This window comes from Lissotriton helveticus, chromosome 6 (genome assembly GCF_964261635.1).
Source record: "Lissotriton helveticus chromosome 6, aLisHel1.1, whole genome shotgun sequence".
NCBI classification, from domain to species: Eukaryota; Metazoa; Chordata; class Amphibia; order Caudata; family Salamandridae; genus Lissotriton; species Lissotriton helveticus.
The window spans coordinates 1,621,369,483-1,621,389,130 of record NC_136067.1 but is presented as its reverse complement, the minus strand read 5'-3'; the positions used below and the strand labels follow the sequence as shown (position 1 = coordinate 1,621,389,130).

The following is a 19,648-nucleotide window of genomic DNA, read 5'->3' as shown; positions in this document are numbered from 1 at the left end:
CTGTCATTTGGGAATATATGACATTACAACACAAACAATTACAAACCATGCCGTTACAACGCGGTTTTTACATCGCAACTACCATTACAACACATGATCTTACAACACATGCTATTACAACGCATTTTTAGAAACTACCATTACAAAGCATACCATTACAACGCATACCTTTACAATGCATAATACTTTTGGGGCAGCAGTGGGATAAGTGTTGAATAGTGTAGGGGTAAAAATTACTATTCCCACTCCAGTGAGTGCAACAGTAGGGTAAGTGTTGGATAGTGGAGGGGTAAACATTACTATTCCCACTCCAGTGAGTGCAACTGTAAGGTAACTGTTGAATAGTGTAGGGGTAAAAATACTATCCCCACGTACCCCAAAACCCATATCCACCCTAAAACTAAAAAAAAAAACATTACTTACCATATAATGCGTTGTAATGGCATGCGTTGTGATGGCATGCGTTGTAATGGCATGCGTTGTAATGGCATCCATAGTAATGGCATGCGTTGTAATGGCATGTGATGTAAAGGCAGTTGCGTTGTAACAGGTGCGTTGTAAATGTTTCCCCTCATTTGCCAGTGCTTTAAGAAAGGTTTGAGTCCTAGCACATTCCTTAATAAATGAAGCACTAAGCTAGCTATTCTAAGGCCTGGCATCACAGATTGTGCATAAACATTTACAGTATTGCGCACACTCGTTCACATTATGTTAGCTTGTTCCTTTGAGCTTTTAATTTCTGAACTCAAGTGCAACTACTGTTTGACTTTTTCTTTTGCACTTCCTCAAAACAGAATTCATAGCGTATAATTTACCAATAGGTCAATTTAGGATGGCTAACTTCATAAACATTTTTAACTCAAATTTCACACACTAAAATGTCCTGGATGGTATTCTCACACCCTGGAGATAAAAAAGGCATACTGAATGAATGCTCACATGAAAGGTGTTTAATGCATTTCCTGAGACGTTAAGAAGGTTTGCTTTTCCATAGGTGTCTTACCTTTGAATGCTCCTGCCCCACCTCCTGCATTAAATGCCACCGTAACAATGTAGACAGCAAGGGACAGAAACATTAGAAAAATCTTCCCCTTATCGTGCTGAGCCATTATAAGATGCTAAAACAAAAATCAAAAACATGCTGTAATTGTCATGCTTTGTACTTCTTTGCATTGACACCATTAAAAACAGTATTAATCAACTATTTGAAAATCTGTGAATTATAGTTTTGCAACATTGACCTACAAAAAAGCATACTGTGAGGAACAAAGATTCAACCCAAAAAGTAGGTCAGGATAACAATTTTACAATAAAATATTCTTTAGTTAGGTAGGGTAGAGAGATAAAAATCTTTATCATTGTTTAGACACATGCCTATAGAACAATGTACACACACACACACACACAATAAAACCCCATACCCTACCCCCGCTCCACCCCCACCTACGCATACCCCCCACAGCAGGCCATAGTAAAAGACACTTACTAAGAACAACAAGGGAACCCAAAGAAGTCAGCAAGGGACCTTGGGAGTCAATACTATTAAGGCAACAGTGGTCCTTTACAAGCATTAATACTTAATCAATGAATATAGACGAAGTCGTTACTATATTGAAAATGACATACCCAGCCGGGCAGAGGTCTTAGTGTTTACTTTTCAGTCAATGTAAGACATAATTCATACACAATATACAAGAAAGGGCACAAGCCTGCACCCAGTTTATCACACAGAAAATATCAGGAAAGGGGAACAATTAAAAGGAAAACACACAAAAGGGCTTATAGGCAAAAAGCATAGTGTTCTGTAAACTTGTTAATTGCACAGTTTTGATTATGAAACAGAACAATATTGACACCTTCACACTTTTAAAGGTCATATTAGTCATTCCATGTGTGTATGGTGCACATAGCTGTTGACGGCGTTTCGATCCGTTTACCACATTGTACAGATCTCATCAGGACATGTAATGTATGCCTAATAGTAAAACAGCCTCATTTGCCATTAGGCAAGCCAACAAAATCGAGGCTTGGTGTGTGCCGGATCAAGGGAATTTCGTTTTGACTGTTACACGGTGACCACCCCCACCCACTACGCCGGACACACACTCGACCCCGTCTTCTCATCCAGCAAGGACATCGCCTTCAGCCACGCCACCGGACTCCACTGGACGGACCACAGCTGCGTCCACTTCAGCTTCAAAAGGACCACGATCCACCACCAACAGCAACAGGTTGCACGGAGAAACTGGAACAAGATCACAGCCGACCAGCTCGCGACTTCCCTGAGCAAGAACCCACCCACCAGCGCAACGAACCCCAGCCAAGCGGCCACCAACCTCACGAAGTGGATCAGCGACTGCGCAGATGACCTCGCCCCTCTGAGGACCCCGCCTAGAAGACCCGGCAGCAAGAAAGCCCCATGGTTCACCGACGAACTCAAGAGCTCCAAGAAGGACTGCAGAGCCCTTGAGAAAGCCTGGCGCAGAGACCCAACACCGGACAACATGACTGCCCTCAAGCTCGCCACCCGAAAACACCACCAACTGATCCACACCACCAAGAAAACTGCATTCAAGGAACTACTGGACAACAACGCACACAACACCAAGGAACTCTTCAACATCGTTAAAGAGCTCTCCAACCCCAACGCCGGAAACAACGACATCACCCCTTCGCAAGACCTCTGCAACTCCCTCGCCTCCTACTTCCACAACAAGATCGCGGACATACACAACAGCTTCAGCACTCAACCGACGCACGCCACGACCGAACTACCGCCCCCCACCACCACCCTCCGCGCCTGGACCCCGATCAGCACCGAAGACACCATCCGCACGATGAACTCCATCTACTCCGGATCTCCGACCGACCCTTGCCCTCACCACGTCTTCAACAAGGCCGACGCTGTCATCGCACCCCACCTGCGGGACACCATCAACACCTCCTTCAACACCGCTACCTTCCCGGAGAGCTGGAAGCACGCCGAACTCAGCGCCCTACTAAAGAAGCCATCAGCCGACCCCACCGACCTCAAGAACTGCCGACCCATCTCACTGCTCCCGTTTCCCGCAAAAGTCATCGAGAAGACCGTCAACAAGCAGCTGGCCGCCTTCCTCGAGACGAACGGATCCCTCGACCTCTCGCAATCCGGCTTCCGGGCCAACCACAGCACCGAGACCGCCCTGATCGCAGCAACCGATGACATCCGAGCCCCGCTCGACAACGGAGAAACAGCGGCCCTCATCCTCCTAGACCTCTCCGCGGCCTTCGACACGGTCTGCCACCGTACCCTAGTACAGCGCCTCAGCAACGTCGGAATCCAGGAGAAGGCACTGGAGTGGATCACCTCCTTCCTCGCCGGAAGGACACAGAGAGTCCGCCTCCCCCCGTTCAGATCAGAAGCCACCGAAGTCATCTGCGGCGTTCCTCAAGGCTCCTCGCTCAGCCCAACCCTCTTCAACGTCTACATGAGTCCCCTCGCAGCCATCGCACGCCAGCACAACCTCAACATCATCTCCTACGCCGACGACACCCAGCTGATCCTCTCCCTCACCAACGACCCCGCCACCGCCAGAGCCAACCTACACGAAGGGATGAAAGAGGTAGCCAAATGGATGAAGAACAGCCGCCTAAAACTGAACTCGGACAAGACGGAAGTCCTCATCCTGGGTTCCTCACCCTCCGCCTGGGACGACTCCTGGTGGCCCCCCGCCCTAGGCAGCGCACCCAAACCAACAGACCATGCACGCAACCTGGGCTTCATCCTGGACTCCTCCCTCTCCATGACCAGACAAGTCAACGCCGTCTCCTCGTCGTGCTTCAACATCCTACGCATGCTACGCAAGATCTTCCGGTGGATCCCCACCGAGACCAGGAAGACGGTCACCCAGGCCCTCGTCACCAGCCGACTGGACTACGGCAACGCCCTCTATGCCGGAACCACCGCCAAACTCCAGAAGAGACTCCAGCGGATCCAGAACGCCTCGGCACGACTCATCCTGGACATCCCCCGCCGCAACCACATCTCCGGACACCTGAGAGACCTGCACTGGCTCCCGGTCAACAAGAGAATCACCTTCCGTCTCCTCACCCACGCACACAAAGCCCTGCACAACCAAGGCCCAGGATACCTCAACAGCCACCTCAACTTCTACGCTCCCAAACGCCAGCTTCGATCGACCGGCCCCGCCCTCGCCGCCGTCCCCCGCATCCGAAGAGTCACCACAGGGGGAAGGTCCTTCTCCTACCTCGCCGCCAAGACTTGGAACTCCCTCCCGACCCACCTCCGCCTGACCCAGGACCACCTTGCCTTCAGGAAGCAGCTCAAGACCTGGCTGTTCGAGCAGTAGCAGACCCCCCCCCCCCCCAGCGCCTTGAGACCCTCCGGGTGAGTAGTGCGCTATACAAATGCTTTGATTGATTGATTGATTGATTGATTGAGAATTAGGAGTGTTTCGGTGGGACCGGAGCACGGATTGATCGCTGGAGAGCCGTGAGCTAATTGCCAGCAAGGGAACGTCAATCGGACCACAGTGGGGAGAATAGGGACGTTCGGGTTTTCCGGTACGATGACCGAAAGTGAGTAATCCAAGGCTGCTCAATCGCGGGTGCCGTAGCTTTCAAAATGCATCAGGAGACCCCGTAAGCCATTCACAATGGCAGCCCTCTACGTGCTTGCAAGGAGGATGAGGATAAATGCAGCAGCCCAGCGCAGGAGGAGGATAAAGGAGAGGGTATTCCGAGTGCGCATAATATTGCTGCACCAAAATGAGGAAGAAATATACGATAAGTACCGTCTGATTCGTGCAATGATAATCCGCCTGATTGCAGATTTGGAACCTCCACTGCAGCCCCAGACCCGTAGGACCAATGCCATTCCTGCACACGTTTAGGTCCTATGTAGCCTGCTCCTACTGGCGTCAGGCAGTTTCCAGGGGGTCGTAGAGGTAGCCGGAGGTGTATCCCAAAGAGCACTCTCACGCTTCTTCCAGAAATTCCTTGACGCCATGATGACAATGATCCATACCCACAACCCCACAGGAGTTGAATCAGACCAAACTAGAGGACTACCAGGTGGCTCAATTCCCTCATGTCATTGGATGCATTGACTGCACCCATGTCCCCATCTGTCCCCCCTCAGCCAACGAGTACATCTTCTGAAACAGGAAGTCTTACCACTCCATCAATGTCCAGGTAGTGTGCAATGCTATGCATATAATAACGGACATCATAGCACAATTTCCAGGAAGCACACATGACTCGTATATATTCTGCCAGAGTGGCATCCACAGGCGTCTGCTCGCAGGTGAATATGGAGAGAGACACCTACTTGGTACATACATATACCTATTTGTTACATCATTATACCAAATGTGATTGCATTACTGCGGCTAACTTTTTGTTTCCCATCCTGTAGGTGACAGCGCGAATACATCCTGATCCCTTACCTTAACCCAGCAACACCACAGGAACAGCGCTATAACGCGGCACACATTAGCACAAGGAATGTGGTTGAAAGGACATTCAGGATACTAAAAAGTCGCTTCAAGGTCCTTCATAAGACTGGTGGTGCGTTACAGTACAACCCCGAGACCTGCTGCAGGATTGTGGCTGTATGTGCCATGCTGCACAACATTGCCACAAGAAAAGGCATACCAATCGAGATGGACGAGAATGCAATGATGGTGATGACCAACCACACGCACAACACTGACAGGCACATGTGGCAAACACAGCCGAAGGTCAGAGGAGAAGTGCACACATCACACAACATAATTTCTGAGGTAGGTAAGAATGAGCCATCACAAGAATTCGTTGAATGTGAATGTTTTATTAATATGAGCACATGTCAAACAAAAGATTTATGTTTTGAAAATTGTGACGGTGATTGCATAGGTTGATTAAGTCAAAATAAACTAGTAACAGCACTGGAGGGCAATTACAATGTTGAAATGGACCATGGTTAGACCACCATGGCCAAAGAGGTGGATATGAATGACTAGCGCCTCTTGCCACGTACCCCCAGCCTCCTATCGCATGACTCTGCAACATCAGCCTGATGTGTGCTTGTGGATGTTGAGCTGCGCGAACTGGGCCTCCTGTTGGTGGTCACTGGCACAGACACACTACTGAAGCTCGATGCCTCCTCACTACCCTCCTCCCTTCCAAGTTGCTGGCAATCACAGTCCCAGACTGGAGGTGTTCCACAGCAGTGGTCACATGGCCTAAGGCCCTTGCAACATCCCCACAGAAATGGCCCGGATCGAATCTGCAATGACGTGGAGCACCGTGCCAATACCGCAGTGGTGTTGCTGAGCTTGGTTATGGCCCTTGTATTAGCTGATATATGTAGCAAACTCTGGCGATGCCTCCGATGCTTAGTGCGCTGTCCTGCCAGAACGGCACGGGTGAGCTCCTGTAGGCTCTGGTTTGTCTGTCGATTTCCCGCCGCAACAACTGTAGTGAGGTCACACACACAGTCTGACATAGTGCTTATGTTTTTGGCCAGCTTGGAGATCTGCATGTTGATTGTGCCCATGTGTTTCTCATGTAGGCGCTGCACATGTAGCATCTGCGACTCGACGCTGCCATATACATTTGGAGCCTGTTCAACATCGGCCGCAATACGGGTCCTGGGCCTGTGCCGTTGTCCTAGTCGGACCTGTGCTGGTGTTGGAGCTGGTGAAGAGACACGCACGTGGCTGGCTGGGGACAGTTGTGTGTGCTGGAGTCAGCTCTGATTCCAGTTCTTGCAGTGCGGGTACATGTGCCCTGCATTTTGGTGATGGGGGTGGTGTACATTCATTCAAGGTCCACAGGGGTCTCTACATCCGTCTCTGCAGGTGTCTCAGAGATGATGAGGCGGTCACTGTCCTCTGAGTCTACCTGAGCTGTATCTGTGTGTGAAACAGTGGTGTTAGTCTTGTTTGTTACTAAATCTGTTTCTCACATGGCCTACTTTGTACATAATAAATCACTGATTCAAACAAACCGTCTGCCATGAAGTGCTGTTATGTTTTATTATGCATTGATGATTATCCATGGCCACTTGGCTCACATGACTACCACTCCCATGATGCTTCATGTGTATGAGAGAAAATGTGGAAAGGACTTTTCCCTGCACCCTGTGATTTGCCTGGGTGTATGTGCATGGATATACAGTACGCAGAGTATTAGCGAATGCATGCATCTTACCTTGTTGTGTACTCGCTGTGCCGGATGTGTCCAATTGGGTGACTCCCACGACTGCCTCGGGCTCGATCATCTCCTCAACAAGGTCCTCCAGGGCTGTGTTGGCGGGTGCTTTCGATGGTCCCCCTCCTGTGCCACCTGCTTCCTTCACCCTTTCGGCTATGCGCTCCTTGGTACGTTTCCGAAGGTCGTACCACCTTTTCTTCAGATCTTCTATGCTGTGGTGGGTGACTCCCACAGCATTCACTCTCTCCTTGATGCGCAGCCATATTTTGTGCTTCTCCGCCTCTGGCACCTTCAGCAGGGGCGTAACACAGGCCCCCGCAGCCCCCGCGGTGTGGGTGGCCCCCAAGCTCCAGGAGGCCCCCTCAGCACAGTGCTCGAGGGTCGGGCCGGAGAGCCCCTGATTACTTCATGCGGGTGGCATTAAGAGGCATAGAAATGAAAGAATTATCCACATTGTTGTTTCTAAAGGGGGAACATTTAGGTCTTTTTCTTAAGTCAACTCGTTGGATTGAAAATACTTCAGCGCACACTGCAAAACAATTGAACAATAAAGATAATTCACCTGCCGGTTAAAAAAGACTAACAGGCAGATTCATCATCCAAAATTGCGATCGCAATAGCTGCGAATTAGCTATTGCGATCGTAATTGAATGATCTGCAATTCGTGATAGGAAAAAATAACAATTTGCGAAATCGCTAAAAATATTTTGAGAATTCGCAAATTAAATCGCAGAATCAAGGTGGAACCCCCTTAGCGAATTGGAATTAGCGAGATTCCAATGAAACTGCAATTTACTTAGCGAAATCGCAAAAAATCGCAAACCAAATTCATCAAAAATTGCAAATTGTGAAAAACCACAAAAGCGCAAATTAAGGAGAACCCAAACCAGGTGGTAACCATGAAGTCCTTAAAAAAAAAAAATCGAAAACTAGCCACTGGTGCGACCCTGACCAAACACACTTAAGGAGACACAGTAGGAGCATGAGGAAATTCACAATGCCAGGACTATACATGGTGGTTAGGCGGCGAGGGCTCCAGGCTGCAGCAAGGAACAGACGCAGGATCCAGGAGCGAATTTTCCGCCAGCGGATCACACTTCTGGGCCAAACTGAGGAGCAAATCTACTCAAAGTACCGGCTGAATGGGGAAATGATCACCAAGCTCATCCGGGACCTGATGCAGCACCCAACAAGGAGGACCAATGCCGTGCCCACCCATGTCCAGGTCTTGTGCAGCCTGCACCTCCTAGCCTCGGGAAGCTTCCAGGGGATAGTTACCGTTGCAGGGGGGATCTCCCAGAGCACCATGTCACGCTGCCTAAACAGTTTCCTGGAGGCCATGCTGACCCGGCTACACCATTACATCAAATTCCCGTCCACCCAACAGGACTTGAATCAAACCAAGCTTGATTTTTACAACATTGCGCAATTCCCCCATGTCATTGGATGCATTGACTGTACCCACATCCACATCTGCCCACCAGCACAAACAGAATACATGTACCGGAACCGCAAGTGCTACCACTCACTGAATATCCAGATGGTCTGCAACGCTAAGACAATCATCAAGGACATAGTGGCACAATACCCGGGGAGCACACATGACTCGTTCATATTCCGGCACAGCGGCATGCACACACGACTGGCCAGGGGAGACTTTGGCGAAGGACACCTTCTAGGTAAGTACACATGCCAACAAACAGTACATCGCGACCATGTAGCAGCGCATAACATGCACTCACCCTCTGCTCCTTTCATTCAGGTGACAGCGCCTACGGTCTCCGTGAGTACCTCCTCACCCCATACCTCAACCCTGCCACACCACAGCAACAGCGTTACAATGCTGCACACATCCGCACAAGAAATTGCATTGAGCGGACATTTGGGCTTTTGAGGAGCCGATTCCGCATACTACACAAGACTGGTGGGGCCCTCAAATACCAGCCTAAAGTCTGCTGCCGCATCGTGGCCGTGTGTGCAATACTCCACAACATTGCTACCAAGTGGAGGATACCTGTAGAGATCTCTGGCAGTGAGTCGGACGGGGACAACCGCCCACCAGCACATGTGCATCATGCACGGGGGAGAATCCTGCTGAAGGACACAGGCGCCGCAACCATATCACAATGAACTGTTTCTTGTGCACCCACTCCCCTTACCCGACACTTCACTCATGCATGATAAATGAAATAATGACATGAGTCAGATTAACTTGTGCATATTAAACCTTATTGTTTTTTCACAATAATGTAGTCATATTATTATTACATTGCATGAGTGCTGTATTGACTCATACATCCCCATGTTTGTGATGAGGGCATGCTTGTATCATCAGCATGGCCCTGCAGGTACATTAGGAAGAGTCAGTGGTGCCTCCGGACAGGCGCTCCCAGTCGCCTTTCGACTTCCTCCACCTCAGCATTAGCCCGTGAGGCTGCAGTGGGCCTGGTGCTGCGGCGGGGTACCGTCACCAGCGGCAACGACAGGCTACTGTGGCTGGAATTGCCCTCACTGGCATCATCCCCCCCACTAGCTGGTCCATGGCCAGTCGCCTGCAGACCCTGCACTGCTTTGGTGACTTGCTCCAGTGCCCTAGCGACGTCCTGGCAGCACTGCACCATTTGAATTTGCATCGCTAGGGAGCGACGCGATAGTTGGGAGGTGGCATTCCCGATGATGTGATTGGAGCGTGTGTAAGCTGACAGGCGGCTCAGCATCTGGCGGTGGCGGTGGCGGTTGACATCCTGCTGGGACATCAGGACCTGGCTGTTTTCTTGGACAGCAGCGGTCATAATTTGCATGCTGTCAGTGAGCTGTCCCACATTACGAGCAGTCTTGTGCAGCTGCAGGTGGATGGCAGCCAAGTGACGTGCCTGCGATGTACTCGGAGTATGCGACGTTCAATGGACAGGCCAGGATCCCGGATGTTTCCCCCCTGCCAGCGCGTGATGTTGTGTCGCGCTGCTCCCTCACCAGTCCACTGGACTGTGATCGCACAGTGGCTGTGCGCCTTGTCTGCCTCCGGGCTGCAACTGTTGTGGCCTGTGCCACTGCCATGGGTGTTACACCGGCTGGTTGTGGCGCACATGTGGCTGCAGGGGTGGCACTGTCCACAGGGGCAGGTGGTGGTATTACTGCTGCTGGTGCTGCCTCTGATGGTCCTGGTTGTTGTGAAGGACGGCCCTCTCCCTCGGTGTCCTCGGGGTTGTCGTCAATATGTAGGGCCTCACTGTCCGAGCTGGGTTGTTCTGTGCCACCTGTGATGTAAATGGGACCGTGATTAATGACATGTTTCTTGCACATGGGAGGTTGCTACATGCATGCAGGTTTGCATTCCCTGGCTGGCTTTAGGAATGACTCTCACTTGACAGGTCTGGCTGTATGGGGCTATCTGGAAATTGTGGTCACACTACAAGTCCCACAATGCAATTGGGCATTTCTGGTGTGCATGACTGGGGTTTTCTAATGGTTAGCTCTGGAGTCATGGCCATTGTCAGGGGACAGGGTCGCAGTCGCATGGCACTTACCTAGGGATTGTTGGGTGGGTCGGGATGAGTCCAGCCGGGTGACCCGCACGCATGCTTGGGGATTCAGGGTGTCCTCAACAAGGTCCTCCAGTGGGGTGTTGGGTGGTACGGTGGGCTCTCCTCCTCCGGTTGCAGTTCGCTCCCCCAACCTCTCTGCAATTCTTTCTTTTGCACGCCCTCTGAGGTCATACCACCTCTTTTTGAGTTCGTCTATGGAGCGCTGGGTCACTCCCACTGCATTGACCTTAGCGCGGAGGCGCAGCCAAATGCGCCTTTTGTCCGCCTCAGGCACCCTCCTTGAATCCTTCCCGAAGAGCCGGTCATGGTCCTTGGTGACTCCCTCAATTAAATATTCTAGTTCCTGCTCGGAAAACTTGATCTTCCTTTTTCTTCCAGGGGCACTGCTCCCTGCTGCTTCCTGGGACATTTTCTGGGGTTGATTGTGTCCTGGTCTGCTGCTGGAGTTGCTCTCTTGTGGAGCTCTGGCAAGTGCTGCTTCCACTTTCAGGCTCAATGAGCAGAATGAGGCAGGAAACAGCCTACTTCCTGGTTGTGATGTCATCATTGTGCTCGAAATGCGACTTCCCGTTTTTGCGATCTCGCTATTAGCGAAATCGCAATTAGCGATTTCGGTAATTGCGAGATCGCAATTTCAACACGGAAAAAGGGCGATTCTGCGATTTTTTAGCTATTTATGCGAAATCGCAAACGGCAATTGCGGCCGAATGCGAATCGCTTTTTTTTAATCGCTTTTCTACATGAATACCATTCTGCAAATTCTAAATTACGATTCGGTAATTTTCGCAATTTGGAGTTCGCAGAATGTGGCTTTCATGAATCTGCGGGTAAGGTCCTTCATTGCATCCATCATCCAGGACTGTGAGACGATTTAGGCAGAGATGCCAGGGGCCCGCATTGAAGCAAGTAAGTGCACTCTGCATTTTATAGAGTGCTATTTATTTGCAGACTTAACCCAAATCAATACGAATCTTCTTCCTACTCGGAGCGCCCGCCGAGCCTGAAGCCTCTCCCGTGTACAACACGCGCTCTTAAACAGGGGTCATGCAAACACGTGTACTGAATCCTGCTCACCGCTGGGCAGATAGTTTTATTAATTCTTACCAAGACAACTATGAGTAGCTTTAGCTTGGAGATCTTTCAATGGAGGTTTTTTTAAATGACATTTTCCGAGTTGTTTTTTTTGCTTGCTGCCTTCCAAGCATTGATGTTGACCCAGCATGTATGGAATTATGTGCATAGCTTACTCTTCATGCAGTGAGTAGCCATGAGCTTGAGAGGCAGTTGCAAATAACAATTATCACTAGAAACTAAATTATTATCAGAAATTAGCTAATTAAATTAATTCTTGACGTATTTTTCACAGTGAAGTGGAGATATAATCACATATCAAGTAGCACACCATTTCTTTTATTCAATCTGATTTCCTTCCTATAACTGAAAATGCACAGATGTGACGTAAAGAGGGCGCAAAGTTATGTACGCAAACTGGTAACAAAGTCCCAAGGCAGTGCACTACAACCACATGGCGGAATGATTCAGCGATTGGCCCCTGGGGTACCATTCTCCATGGGGGGTGAAAACAGGGCTCCTCGGTCTTCGTAAGGGTCCTAAATAGCGCCTCGAGGTGAGCAATATTCTTATTACACAAGCATGTCTTTTTGTATCTTCAGAATATTGACTTTTACGCAGTTTCACAGAAAGCAGTAAAACGTAAACAATTGTTTATTATTTTATGGGCTGTTAGTGCTTCTTTTTACCAAAAGCCAGTGGAAGAGCCCAGATAGCATGCGCTATATGACTGTGGATGATAATTATAAAAACAATTACCATTAGCAAAATGGAAAATGGCCTGACATCAGAGCAGTCATGTGCTCTTAACAGTTACACGGTGCATGCTTCTGTGCCTCGTGTATTCTGTTTAGAGCTGTTATTGAGAGGCAATTTCAGGAGTTGCAGCTGGGCCTCATTGAAAGGAAGCACCGTGGACTGTTCTGATGAGACCGATACCTGGCAACAAGATTACTAGTGATGGGTGAGTGCTTTTAGTCCTCCTTGGGTGTCGGATTGTCTGCTTCACTTTCCCTCCCTAAACCCCTTCCTCTCTTCCTTTACCCGACTGCCCCTGGCCTGTCGCTCTCTCCTTTATTTCCTCTCGAGTAGCAGCGGTGGGTATGATTCATTCAACTAGTTTAAATTAAGTGCTTTCACTGAAGTGTCATTGAGCACGTCTCCTGGGCTGTAACTCCAAAGCCTGTCAGAGAGTGTGCCTTCTGCCTGAAAGAAATGTAAATGGGGCCTACTAGTTAATCTGCAAATGTAAAGGGAACATCTGCAAATGTAAAGGATGCTTAGGAGTTAGTACGTGTACTGGCTTTAATTGATCAAAGATTTGTGATGGCAAAGACATTCTTTTTGAGTGGTAGTGGAAAGAGTTAACAAGTGAGTTGTGCAGTGAGTGTTTTTAATCGGCATGGTGTTCAAGGGGATAGTAACGTAAAAAAATAAATTACGTACAGTCTCAGTATTATTAAAATATATATATTTTGGAAACATCATTTTATCTTAAACTTTTAAGCATTTTGTAGCAGTATATCTTCTACTGTGTGTGCTGCAAGTTTAAACAAGCATTTGCAATGCAATAGGTCTCGCATTAGGAAAGTTTGACCTATTGGTATTGTAAATTACACATTTTTTATTTATGTGTTGCTTTTGAAAATAGCTAAATTAATAGCTTTGTCATTTACAATGCCAATAGTTTTAACTTTCGCAAATGTGACACCTATAGCATTTGTAATGCAATATGTGTTGTATTTACGTGACTTAGATGTATTGATATTACAAATAACAATGGCTTTTATATTTTTTTTAAATAATTAATACTTAAATAAAAGCTATTGTAATTTATAATGGCAATAGCTTAAACTTTTGTAAATAACTTTTGTGAAGATTATGTTCAGTGTATTTTATTGTGACCAAAATCCAAGAACAGAAGTGAAATATTAACATCTTTTCGTGACAATTGTAATAAAGCTTGAAACATTGAGAGAATATATTTGAACCAGTTGTTGTTGAATGGTTGCACAGATTGATGCTGTGGTGACGCTGAGTGATGTGGTGGCGACGAGTGATGCTGTGGCGTTCAGTGGTGCTGTGGTAACGCATAGTGATGTTGTGGTGCCCCTGAGTGATGCTGTGGTGATGCTGAGTGATGCTGTGGAGATGCGATAGATAGGTAGAGTAAGTGTGATAGATAGATAGAGTGAGGGTGATAGAAAGATAGAGGGAGGGAGATAGAATGAGGGCGATAGATAGATAGATAGAGTGAGGGCGAGAGATAGAGTGAGGGCGATAGATAGATAGATAGATAGAGTGAGGGCGATATATAGATAGACAGACAGAGTGAGGGCGATCGATAGATAGATAGAGTGATGGCGATAGATAGAGTGAGTGAGACAGATAGACAGATAGAGTGAGGGCGATAGATAGATAGATAGAGTGAGTGTGATAGATAGATAGATAGATAGATAGATAGATAGATAGATAGATAGATAGATAGATAGATAGATAGATAGATAGATAGATAGATAGATAGATAGATAGATAGAGTGAGGGGCGATAGAGTGAGGGCGATAGATAGATAGAGTGAGGGCAATAGATAGATAGAGTGAGGATGATAGATAGATAGAGTGAGGGCAATAGATAGATAGAGTGAGGGCGATAGATAGATAGAGTGAGGGCGATAGATAGCGTGGAGGCGACAGATAGCTAGAGTGAGGGCGCTAGATAGAGTGAGGGCAATAGATAGATAGATAGAGTGAGAGCAATAGATAGAGTGAGGGCGATAGATAGATAGGGTGAGGGCGATAGATAGATAGATAGATAGATAGATAGATAGATAGATAGATAGATAGATAGATAGATAGATAGAAAGATAGATAGATGGCGATAGATAGATAGATAGATAGAGTGAAGGCGATAGATAGATAGAGTGAGGGTGATAGATAGAGTGAGGGCGATAGATAGATAGATAGATAGATAGAGTGAGGGCTATAGATAGATAGAGTAAGGGCGATAGATAGAGTGAGGGGCGATAGAGTGAGGGCAGATAGATAGTGTGAGGGCGATAGATGGATAGAGTGAGGGCGATAGATAGATAGAGTGAGGGCGATAGATAGAAAGATAGATAGATAGATAGACATATAGAGTGAGGGAGATAGAGTGAGGGTGACAGATAGATAAAGTGAGATGGCCTTGTGCTGGTCGTGGTGGTGGTGGACTTGGTGGTGGTGGTGGTGGCGGACATGGAGGTGGGTGTGGTGGTGGACGTGGTGGTGGTGGAGGACGTAATGGTGGTGGAGGACGTGGTGGTGGACATGGTGGTGGTGGACGTAGTGGTGGTGGTGGACGTGATGGTGCAGGTGGTGGTTGTGGACTTGGTGGTGGAGGTGGTGGGGGTGTGGTAGTGGATGTGGTGGTGTTGGTGGTGGACATGGTGGTGGTGGTGGATGTGGTGGTGGTGGACGCAGAGGTGGTAGACGTGGTGGTAGTGGGTGTGTTGGTGGATGTGCTGGTGGACATGGTGGTGGTGTTGGTGGATGTGGTGGTGGTGGATGTGGTGGTGTTGGTGGTGGACATGGTGGTGGTGAATGTGGTGGTGGTGGACTCGGTGGAGGTGAACATGGTGGTGGTGGACATGGTGGTGGTGGACATGGTGGTGGTGTTGGTGGACACGGTGGTGGTGGATGTGGTGTTGGTGGTGGATGTGGTAGTGGACATGGTGGTGGTGGATGTGGTGGTGGACGCGGTGGCGGTGGACGCGGTGGCGGTGGACATGGTGGTGGTGGATGTGGCAGTGGTGGACGTGGTGGTGGTGGACGTGGTAGTGGTGGACTTGGTGGTGGTGGACGTGGTGGTGGTGATGGACGTGGTGGTGGTGATGGACGTGGTGGTGGTGGACGTGGTGGTGGTGGACGGGGTGATGGTGGATGTAGTGGTGGGGGACATGGTGGTGGTGGACGTGGTGGTGGTGGACGTGGTGGTGGTGGTTGTAGTGGTGGTGGAAGTGGTGGTAGTGGACATGGTGGTGGTGGACGTGGTGGTGGTGGATGTAGTAGTGGTGGTGGTGTACGTGGTGGTGGTGGTGGACATGGTGGTGGTGGACGTGGTGGTGGTGGATGTGGTGGTGGTGGATATGGTTGACGTGGTGGTGGTGGACGTGGTGGCGGTGGATGTAGTGGTGGTGGATGTGGTGGATGTGGTGGTGGTGGACGTGGTGGTGGTGGACGTGGTGGTGGTGGACGTGGTGGTGGTGGGCGTGGTGGCGGTAGACGTGGTAGTGGTGGATGTGGTGTTGGTGGTGGATGTGGTGGTGTTGGTGGTGGACATGGTGGTGGTGGACGTGGTGGTGGTGGACATGGTGGTGGTGGACCTGGTAGTGGTGGACGTGGTGGTGGTGGACGTGGTGGTGGTGGACGTGGTAGTGGTGGACGTGGTGGAGGTGTACGTGGTGGTGGTGATGGACGTGGTGGTGGTGATGGAAGTGGTGGTGGACGTGAAGGTGGACATGGTGGTGGTGGACGTGGTGGTGGTAGATGTGGTGGTGGATGTGGTGGTGGTGGTGGATGCGGTGGTGGTGGTGGATGTTATGGTGGTGGTAGTTAGTGGGTGTGGTGGTGGTGGACATGGTGATGGTGGACATGGTGATGGTGGACATGGTGGTGGTGGACGTAGTGGTGGTGGATGTGGTGGTGGTGGATATGGTGGTGGACGTGGTGGTGGTGTGTTGTGGTGGTGGACGTGGTGGTGGTGGACGTGGTGGTGGTGGACGTGGTGGTTGTGGACATGGTGTTGATGTAGAGTGAGGGCGACAGATAGATAGAGTTAGGGCGACAGATAGATAGAGTGAGGGCGACATATAGAGTGAGGGCGATAGATAGATACGGTGAGGGCGACAGATAGATAGAGTGAGGTGGACTTGTGGTGGACGTGGTGGTGGTGGATGTGAACGTGGACATGGTGGTGGTGGAGGACGTGGTGGTGGACATGGTGGTGGTGGACGTAGTGGTAGTGGTGGATGTAATGGTGGAGGTGGTGGTTGTGGATGTGGTGGTGGAGGTCGTGGTGGGTGTGGTAGTGGATGTGGTGGTGGACATGGTGGTGTTGGACGTGGTGGTGGTGGATGCGGTGGATGTGGTGGTGGTGGACACGGTGGTGGTGGACGTGGTGGTGGTGGGTGTGTTGGTGGATATGGTGGTGGACATTGTGGTACTGTTGGTGGACGCAGTGGTGGTGGATGTGGTGGTGGTGGTGGACGTGGTGGTGGTGGATGTGGTGTTGGTGGTGGTGTTGGTGGTGGACGTGGTGGTGGTGGACATGGCGGTGGTGGACCTGGTAGTGGTGGACGTGGAGTTGGTGGTGGATGTGGTGGTGGTGGACGTGGTAGTGGTGGACGTGGTGGAGGTGGACGTGGTGGTGCTGATGGACGTGGTGTTGGTGATGGAAGTGGTGGTGGATGTGAAGGTGGACATGGTGGTGGTGGACGTGGTGGTGGTGGACGTGGTGGTGGTGGTGGACGTGGTGGTGGTGGCTTTAGTGGTGGTGAAAGTGGTGGTGGTGGACGTGGTGGTGGACATGGTGGTGGTGGACGTGGTGGTGGTGGACGTGAAGGTGGACATGGTGGACATGGTGGTGGTGGATGTGGTGGGGGTGGATGTGGATGTGGTGGTGGTGGACGTGGTGGTGGTGGATGTGGTGGTGGTGGATGTGGTAGTGGATGTTGTGGTGGTGGGTGTGGTGGTGGTGGACGTGGTGGACATGGTGGTGGTGGACGTAGTGGTGGTGGTGGACGTGGTGGTGGTGGATGTGGTCGTGGTGGTGGACGTAATGGTGGTGGATGTGGTGGTGGTGGACGTGGTGGTGGTGGTGCTGGAGGTAGACGTGGTAGTGGTGAACGTGGTAGTAGCCTCGTGGTGAACGTGGTGGTGGCCATGGTGGTGGCCATTGTGGTGGTGGTGGTGGTGGATGTGGTGGTGGTGGACGTGGTGGTGCTGGAGGTAGACGTGGTGGTGGTGAACGTGGTAGTAGCCTCGTGGTGGACGTGGTGGTGGCCATTGTGGTGGTGGTAGTGGATGTGGTGGTGGTGATGGACGTGGTGGTGGTGATGGACGTGGTGGTGGTGGACGTGGTGATGGTGGACGGGGTGATGGTGGATGTAGTGGTGGTGGTGGAAATGGTGGTGGTAGACGTGGTGGACGTGGTGGTGGTGGTTGTAGTGGTGGTGGAAGTGGTGGTAGTGGACGTGGTGGTGGACGTGGTGGATGTAGTAGTGGTGGTGGTGGACGTGGTGGTGGGGGTGGACATGGTGGTGGTGGACGTGGTGGTGGTGGATGTGGTGGTGGTGGATGTGGTGGACGTTTTGGTGGTGGACGTGGTGGTGGTGGATGTAGTGGTGGATGTGTTGGTGGACTTGGTGGTGGACGTGGTGGTTGACGTGGTGGTGGACGTGGTGGTGGTAGTGGATGTGGTGGTGGTGGAGGTAGACGTGGTGGTGGTGAACGTGGTAGTGGCCTCGTGGTGGACTTGGTGGTGGCCATGGTGGTGGTGGTGGTGAATGTGGTGGTGGTGGCGGATGCGGTGGTGGTGGTGGATGTTGTGGTGGTCCACTACCACACCTACCTCCGGGGGTGAAAGATAGAGTGAGGGCGATATAGTGAGGGAGATAGATAGATAGATAGACAGATAGATAGATAGATAGATAGAGTGAGGGCGATAGAGTGAGTTCGACAGATAGATAGAGTGAGGGTGACAGATAGAGTGAGGGCGACAGATAGATAGAGTGAGGGCGACATATAGAGTAAGGGCGATAGATAGATAGAGTGAGGGTGACAGATAGATAGAGTGAGGTGGACTTGTGGTGGACGTGGTGGTGGTGACGTGGTGGTGGTGGAGGTGGGTGTGGTGGTAGATTTGGTGGTGGTGGAGGACGTGGTGGTGGACATGGTGGTGGACGTAGTGGTGGTGGTGGACGTAATGGTGGAGGTGGTGGTTGTGGACGTGGTGGTGGAGGTGGTGGTGAGGGTTGTAGTGGATGTGGTGGTGTTGGTGGTGGACATGGTGGTGGTGGTGGTGGACGTGGTGGATGTGGTGATGGTAGGTGTGTTGGTGGATGTGTTGGTGGACATGGTGGTGTTGTTGGTGGACACAGTGGTGGTGGATGTGGTGGTGGTGGTGGACGTGGTGGTGGTGGATGTGGTGGTGGTGGTGGATGTGGTGGTGGTGGTGGATGTGGTAGTGTTGGTGGTGGACATGGTGGTGGTGGATGTGGTGGTGGTGGACGGGCTGGTGGTGTATGTGGTGGTGGTGGACATGGTGTTGGTGGACGTCGTAGTTGTGGATGTGGTGGTGGTGGATGTGGTGGTGGTGGACGTGGTAGTGGTGGACATGGTGGAGGTGGACGTGGTGGTGGTGATGGACATGGTGGTGGATGTGAAGGAGGACATGGTGGTGGTGGACGTTGTGGTGGTGGACATGGTGGTGGTGGATGAGGTGGTGGTGGATGTGGTGGTGGTGGATGTAGTGGTGGTGGAAGTGGTGGTGGTGGACGTGGTGGTGGTGGTGGACATGGTGGTGGTGGTGGTGGACGTGGTGGTGGACGTGGTGATGGTAGGTGTGCTGGTGGATGTGTTGGTGGACATGGTGGTGGTGTTGGTGGACACAGTGGTGGTGGATGTGGTGGTGGTGGACGTGGTGGTGGTGGATGTGGTGGTGGTGGTGGATGTGGTGGTGGTGGTGGATGTGGTGGTGTTGGTGGTGGACATGGTGGTGGTGGATGTGGTGGTGGTGGACGCGGTGGTGGTGGATCTGGTGGACATGGTGGTGGTGGACGTCGTAGTTGTGGACGTGGT

The 19,648-nt window shown here is 50.7% G+C and overlaps 1 protein-coding gene across 2 annotated transcripts in view; it reads right to left on the bottom strand.

The window, feature by feature from the left end:
- Window positions 1-19,648, bottom strand: part of LOC144761840 (uncharacterized) — a 364,775-nt gene that overhangs the window by 225,716 nt on the left and 119,411 nt on the right. For both annotated transcript variants that reach the window (XM_078647067.1, XM_078647068.1), the window contains exon 2: window positions 1,004-1,118. In XM_078647067.1, the coding sequence (XP_078503193.1) occupies window positions 1,004-1,109 (106 nt within the window). In that variant the 5' untranslated portion in view covers window positions 1,110-1,118. The remainder of the gene's footprint in view (window positions 1-1,003; window positions 1,119-19,648) is intronic.